This window comes from Dipodomys ordii, unplaced genomic scaffold (assembly GCF_000151885.1).
Source record: "Dipodomys ordii isolate 6190 unplaced genomic scaffold, Dord_2.0 Scaffold75, whole genome shotgun sequence".
Taxonomy (NCBI): Eukaryota; Metazoa; Chordata; class Mammalia; order Rodentia; family Heteromyidae; genus Dipodomys; species Dipodomys ordii.
In genome coordinates, this window is record NW_012267291.1 from 5761458 (window position 1) to 5768993 (window position 7536).

At 57.3% G+C, this 7536-nt stretch overlaps 1 protein-coding gene across 1 annotated transcript in view; it reads right to left on the reverse strand.

Annotated features, from left to right (window-relative positions):
- Positions 1–7293, reverse strand: part of Bcas4 (breast carcinoma amplified sequence 4) — a 25658-nt gene extending 18365 nt beyond the window's left edge. Inside the window, exons 1-3 of the mRNA XM_013024304.1 lie at positions 7195–7293; positions 2636–2737; positions 119–253 (exon numbers count right to left, since the gene is read on the reverse strand). Coding sequence (XP_012879758.1) covers positions 119–253; positions 2636–2737; positions 7195–7293 — 336 coding nt within the window. The remainder of the gene's footprint in view (positions 1–118; positions 254–2635; positions 2738–7194) is intronic.
- Between the last annotated feature and the right edge of the window lie 243 nt (positions 7294–7536).

Sequence of the window (7536 nt, forward strand, 5' to 3'; positions counted from 1 at the left end):
GGGGAGGCCCTGGCTTGCTGGATGGGGGGGCTGGCTTGCTGGATGGGGGGGCGGGAAGCCCTGGCTTGCTGGATGGGGGCGGGGAGGCCCTGGCTCGCTGGCTGGGGTAGCTACTCACATTCTGGAAGGAGGGGACCCCCACGGAGCGCAGCCACCTCTGCAGGACCTGCGGGAAGGCGCCATGCTCCTGCTCCGCCTGCACAACCAGGGCTTCCAGGAAGGCGGCGTGGCGCCCGACCATCTTGACGAAGGCCTGGAGGAGAGAGCGGAGCGCGATGCCTCGTCGCCCGTCCATACTTTTGACCACAGCGACCTCGTTTTAGCCCCACCCGAGGCTCAGGGAGCTTGAGTCGCTTCTCCAGAGCCACACAGCACAAAGTGACAGAGAGGAGATGCAAGGTACATGGACAGATGCTAAAGCCCTCTTTTCTAGCTGCCTAGGAGGCTGAGATCTGAGGGTCATGGTTCAAACCCAGCCCAGGCAGAAAAGTCGGAGATTCTTACCGCCAAAGAACCACCAAAAAAGCTGGAAGTAGAACAAGAGGTAGAGTGATCGCCCTGAGTAAAAAAGCTTAGGGTCCAGCCAGGCAGTGGTGGCTCACACCTGTCATCCTAGCTACTCAAGAGGCTGAGATATGAGGATCACGGTTCAAAGCCAGCCTGAGCAAGAAAGTCCATGAGACTCTTAGCTCCAATGAACCACCAGAAAACTGGAAATGGTGCTGTGGCTCAAGTGGTAGAGCGCTTACCTTAAGCTAAAGAGTTCAGGGACAGCGCCCAGGCCCAGAGTTCAAGCCCCACGACAGACAAAAAAATAAAATAAATTAATTTTTAAAAAACCTACCTAGCCGGGCGCCGGTGGCTCACACCTGTAATCCTAGCTACTCAGGAGGCTGAGATCTGAGGATCACAGTTCAAAGCCAGCCCAGGCAGGAAAGGCCATAAGACTCTTTATCTCCAATAAACCACTAGAAAACCGGAAGTAGCGCTGTGGCTTAAGCAATAGAGCACTTGCTTTGAGCTGAAGAGCTCAGGGACAGCGCCCAGGCCTAGAGTTCAAGCCCCACGACCAACAACAAAAAAAAAAAACACCTACATGGGGGCGAGCATCCTAGTCTGGGTGAGCCCAGGGTAGGAGTGGAAAGGGAGGCGCTAGCGAATGGCCGGAGGGTGCTGCCCTGCAGGCCTTGAAATGGATGAGAAGCTGAAAGGTGAGAGTCACCAACCTACCAACCCTTCACTGGGCTGGGGAGGCACATTTGGAGCTTCGGACTTCAGAGCTGTAAGATAATGCGTGGCCAAGTGTGGCTGTGCACACCTGTAATCCAGAGCCTAGGAGACAGACAAGAGGACCCACGGGCCCAGGCCAGCCTGGGCTCCCCAGAGAGACCCTGTCTCTAAAATGATGGTTTGTTGCCAGAAGCCATGTTTTTAGTAGTGTGCCACGCGGGCAGGAGCCTGGCACGGTCAGCAAGTGAACAGTAAGGAAAGAATTGGGCTTAAGTCCAGTGCAGTGTCACTGACTGTAATCTCAGCACTCAGGAGGCCCAAGGCCTGAGTATTGGGAGTTCAAGGTCAGCCCAGCCTATACAGCCAGACCTCGTCTCAAAAATAAAAACAGTAACCACCACACAAAAGCAAATACGCCTATTACAAAGAACCAGTGTGAGAATCTTCCCCGCGTCTCTCCCCTTTCCAATGTGCAGAATAAAATTCAAATGAATCAGCCATTCCAAGGGCAAAGTTTTAATTACATCCCTGCCCCATTCTCAGCTGACAGGAATGTTAATTCTCTAAGTCAGTACTGATCACCACGCATGCGTGCTCCGCAGAGGCTTAGCGCTGAGGACCCCAGCTCCTCTGGCCAGAGACTTCGCAGCCTTGGGTCCCTCCTGGCCTTCACCAGGGAGAGAGACCAAGCTCCCATCCCCCTTCCCCATCAAAGCCAGAGCCCAGGCCCTGGCTGCTTCCTGCAGCCCTGAAGAGGGGCTTACTGCCTTCCCTCTGGGAGCTCCTGCTCCTCCGCGGGGATGGAGGTCAGCTGGGGGGTTGGGGGGGGGGTTGTGGCAGGCGGGAGCACCAAGGCGGCAGGAAATCAGCTGGAGCTGGGAGGGAGCACTCTCCCTCAGCCCCATCATCTTGTGGGAATCCACTGAAATATAACAACCGGCCAGTGGGGCACCAAGCAGACAATGGGAGCCCAAGGCTGAATCTACAAGGCTCAAATGCAGATTTTTATATAAAGGAGCTCCTTATTTATTATTAGTCTTTTGGTGCTGGTCCTCGGGCTTGAACTTGGAGTCTGGGCGCTGTCCCTGATCTCTTTTGCTCAAAGCTAGCACTCTGCCACTGGAGCCTGAGCGCCACTTCTGGTTTTCTGGAGATTAATTGGAGATAAGAGTCGCCTAGACATTCCTGCCTAGGCTGGCTTTGAACCTGGATCCTCCTGAGTAGCTGGGATTACAGGCGTGAGCCTTGGGAGCCCAGTGGGACCTCAATGTCTTGAACGTGAGCAATATTCCCATGTGAGCCCTTCCTGTGCCTCCCATCTCCCTGGCCCACCGGACACGGCCAGGCCACACGTACAGCCATCCCCCCCACCTCCGCATCCTGGCCGCAGGAGGCAGACACTCACCTCCAGCCGGTCCACTCTGGCGTAGACGCCCCGGATCTCCACCGCCTTGGCCTTCAGGAGTGGAAGGTTTTCCTCTAGGATCTGGGAGGTATCACTCCTGATCTGGAAGAGAGAAGGACGGGAGGTCTCTGGGTTGCCATTTCTGCACAAATCCCACCTGTGGCTAGCACAGCACCCCAGGGTCCAGCACCTGCGGGGGACCCTGCCTCAGCCAGGCAGATTCAGCCCAGGGGAGCCCTGCCACCACTGTGAGGATCTGGGCCCAACCAAGCCGTCCTGGGACCCCTGGGCCCCGGAACCTGGCATGGAACAAACACTAGTTGTTAGTGTTGTTGATATTTATCTAACTTTCATGTATTTATTTTACTTTTGTTGGTCGTGGGGCTTGAACTCTGGGACTGGGCGCTGTCCCTCAGCTCTTCAGCTCAAGACCAGTGTTCAAGCCACAGCGCCACTTCCTGTTTTTGGATGGTTTATTGGAGATAAAAGAGTTTCATGGCCTTTCCTGCCCGGGCTGGCTTTGAACCCTGATCCTCAGATCTCAGCCTCCTGAGTCGCTAGGATGACAGGCGTGAGCCATGGGCGCCGGGCCATGTATTCATTTTCACAGGGCCCCACACATGCTAGGCCAGGCCTACTGAGCCAGCCCCAGCCTCGGCCGCCACCGCGGCCGCCATCACGCCACTGATGACAAGGAGGAGGTTTAGGAGCTGGCTCGGCCTGCGCACAGCAGGTGAGAAAGCAAGCCCAGTGCTTTGGAGCTGCGGGATTATGCCTGGGGACAGGGCAGGGGGGAGGGGAGCAGGGTTAAACCTGGCCAGAGCTTTGGTCTGCTGTGAGCTCCCATTATCTGAGGACTGAGATATCTCAGGCCAGGCCTTGTGAGATAAGGAAGTCCCTGGCCCAGGGGAATTTCCACTGTCATCCCAGATGTTTATCCCTGAGCCGAGTCCACTGGAATCCAAGGTGACCGCAGAGAACAGGGTCCTTGAGCTGAGACAGGCAAGATGGCAGCCGAGCATGCGCAGGCAGGCCCAGAGGCCTCTCTGCAGACGCCGTGTCTAAGTCCCCATCCAACCCCACCAGGCTGGAGAGGCGCTGAGAACAGGGGGCGCCTGGCCTCGGGGCCCCTGTCACCCCTCCCTCACCAGGCCTGAGCTCCCTCCTGTGTCTGGAGTCCACATGTCCCCCCTGCTTCCTGCACCAGCCCAGGGGCCGCCGGTCTGCAGGCGTGCGCGCTGCACCTCCTTTGTCCACAAAGCTGCTGGGGTTTTCACTGAATTTCCGACTGAAAACTCCAGAGAGCCTGGAGAAGTAAGCGGCTGAGTCCAGGGCCGCAACAAGAAAACGTAAGGCGAGGCACTACATTCGTTAGGTAGTTAAAATAAAATGGAGCCAGGTGCTGGTGGTTCACGCCTGTAACCGTAATTAGGAAGCTGAGGTCTGAGGACCATGGTTCAAAACCAACCTGAGCAGAAAAATCTGTGAGACTCTTATCACCCATCAACCATCAAAAAGACAAAAGTGCCAAGTACTGGTGGTTCACAACTGTTATCCTAGCTACTCAGGAGATTGAGATCTGAAGATTGCGGTTCAAAGCCAGCCAGGGCAGGAATGGCTATGAGATTCTTTTTCTTTCTTTCTTTTTTGTCAGTCTCAGGGCTTGAACTCTGGGCCTGGGCGCTGTTCCTGTGCTCTTCAGCTCAAGGTGAGCACTCTACCACTCAAGCCATAGCGCCACTTCCTGTTTTCTGGTGGTTTATTGGAGATAAGAGTCTCACAGACTTTCCTGCCTGGGCTGGCTTTGAACCGTGATCCTCAGATCTCAGCCTCCTGAGCAGCTAGGTTGACAGGCGTGAGCTACTGGCACCTGGTTCTATGAGATTCTTATCTCTAAGGAGCCACCAGAAAACCAGAAGAGGAGCTGTGGCCCAAAGTGTTAGAAGACTAGCCTTGAATGAAAGAGCTGAGGGACAGCGCCCAGGCCCTGAGTTCAAGCCCCACAACTGGAAAAAAAAAAAATGCTGGAGGGGTGTGTGTGTGTGTGTGTGTATGTGCGCGCGCGCGCGTGTGTGTGTGTGTGTGTGTGCGCGTGCGCGCGCGCAGCCTCTGCACAAACACTACACCATTTCCTGCCAGGGACCTGGGCTTGAGCAGGTTTTGAAATCCAGGGATCCCCATCACCCCCAGAGCCCCCTAGCGTGGAGGCCATGTTGCCAGCGCACTCTTCTCCCTGAGGAGGGAGCGACGGTTCCTTCCCTCACGCCGGCCCCACTTCCCAAGCGCAGGCTCAGCTCGGCTCAAGGGCAGAGCAGAGGAGCCAGGCCTGTCTTTCTTTCCTATTGATCGCTAGAGAACCACCTTGAGCCAGCAGGGTGTGGTGGGTCATCCCTGTAATCCCAGCTACTTAGGAGATGGACATCCAGAGAACTGTGGTTCCAGGCCAGTCAGGTAAAAAGCTCACGAGCCCCCATCTCAATAGCAAGAGTGGGCTCTGTGGTACACTTCTGCGATCCTGGCTACCTGGGAAGTACAAATGAGAGGATCATCGCTCGGGCCAGCCTGGACATATAAATATGAGACCTTACCTGGAAAATAACTATATAGCCAAAGGGCTGGGGGAGGAGGGGGAGGGGTAGAATGCCAACCCCAGTGCCCACAACCAGGTAGATGGGGAAGGCAATGCGGAGGTGAGGCTGGTCTGAGGGGTGGGAAGGTGAGGATGCCCAGCCCCGACTCCACCTCACTGGAGGACCGGAGGAGCTGCGGGCCCAGACACACGTCGCTCCCGGGCCCCGCTTCTCCCGGACAACAGCAGGCAAGAGAGGGCTGGGCGCACTCGCCACCAGCACGCTGCAGGCTCGGGGGGACGGAAAGAGCCCCAACCCTCCTTCCAGGCTCCCCTTCGGGTCCGGAACAGTGAGAGGTGCCAGGCACTGTCCAGCACTGGCCCAACCGCGTCACCAGAGGACGGACGGCCCGTGCACGGGGCGGGTCCCTCTGGCTAAGGCTAAGGTTAATGAGATCCCAGCCCAGGCTGCTCCATGGCCCCGCATGGGCCCGGGGCCCTGGCCCAGGAACGAAAGGCTGACGCCTCCGATTCCCGCAGTTCTGGGCACCTGGATCTGGCTGCCCCGAGCCCGCAGACTACACGCTAGCCATCAGCAGCTAGAGATAGATACCCATGGCTTTACCACAGTCTCCACCGCCCCCAGACTCCCCAGCATGCAACACGGCCCCCACAGCACCCTCCCTCCCTCCCTTCCTCCCTCCCTTCCTTCCTCTCTTTCTTTCTTTGTGCCAGTCCAGGTGCTTGAACTCTGGGCCTAGGACATTGTCTCTGAGCTTATTCTGCTCAAGGCTAGCGCTCTACATTTGAGCCACAGCGCCACTTCAGGCTTTTTCTGAGTAGTTTATTGGAGATAAGCGTCTCCAGAAGCAGGCACTGATGCTCACGCCTGGAATTGTAGCTACTCGCGATGCTGAGATCTGAGAATCATAACTTGAAGCCAGCCTGGGCAGGAAAGTCTGTGAGACTCTAATCTTCAATAAACCACCCAGAAAAAGCTGAAGTGGCTCTATGATTCAAATGGTAGAGCACTAGCCTTGAGCAAAAGAGCTCAGGGACAGCACCCAGGCCCTGGGTTCAAGGCCCCAGGCCAAGGAGGGGGAAGGGGAAGGGAATCACGGACTTTCCCGCTTGCGGTAGCTTCAAACCACAATCCTCAGATCTCAGCCTCTTGAGAAGCTAGGATGACAGGCGTGAGCCACCAGCGCCCAGCTATCACCAAGCATCTTTCCTGGGATCGCACTGTGTCCGAGGCTGTCCGGGAGGGCTGTGGATGCCCGCTGCCTGGCACAGGTCGGTGCTCTGTGTGCTACCCTGGCTTGGGACCCGCCGGGCAGGACAGCCACTCTGTGGGGAAAGGCAGAGCCTGGCACCGCATGCAGTCTCCGCATGGAGTCTCTCTCCCCTTTAGGCTGCTGGTTTGTCCTTAGTGAGTGTGGGGTGTCACTGATCACCACCCTGGGGGCTCCGACCGTGGCAGGCAGGAGCCTGGGGCCCCATGGATGGTGAGGAAATGTCTGGGAATCTGAACCTGCCCCTGGGCCTTGGTCATTCATTGTCCCCCATCTTTTCCCCGCCCCCTGCCCTGGGGACCTGACCCAACAAGCCCTGAAGAGAGCAAAGGAGCTCTGGCAGGGCGTCGGTGTCCAGCCCTGCTAGGAGCAGGCGCAGGCGCGGGCCGGGCAGCAGGCTCCTCGCGGGCCTCCAGGCCCGGCCACTTCCTGGCCGGCTCCATGCTTGAAGGGCGAGTTAAATATAGAGGCGTCCCTGCGGCGGGCTCCCGGAGAACCCCAGAGCGCCACCTCGTGGCCGGCGCCAGCGCCTCTGAGGACCAGAAACCATCTTGGGGGAAGAAGATCAAGATGGCTGCCCAGGAAGCCCTTGGGAGAAAGACAGATGACAGACAGACACACAGACTGACACCCCTCACCCCTGGCCCAAGTTCTGGTGGTTACATCAAGGCCCTGAGCCCACCCCGCAGCCCACTCACCATGTCCACCAGGCTGCAGAACTCCTCCAACATGAGAAACAAGCCCTCCATGGCGGCCTCCACCTGCCTTGCCTGCCAAGAGACCACACCGGCCTGCATTAGCACGTGGTTTCCAGGGAGACAAACCCTCCTGGCTGTTCTTCTTAAGACTTCATTCAAGACCCTGCCTTTTCCAAGTCCTGCAGGAATTAGACCCCACCCACAGAGGACCTGCTAAAGCCTCACCGGGCAAGTAGATCTATGGAGGAATAAATACCGAAGCTGCTCCAATCCCCTCTGGTGTGCAGATGTGGAACCTGAGGCCCAGAGAGGTGTGGTGACCTGAGCAAGGTCACACAGCTA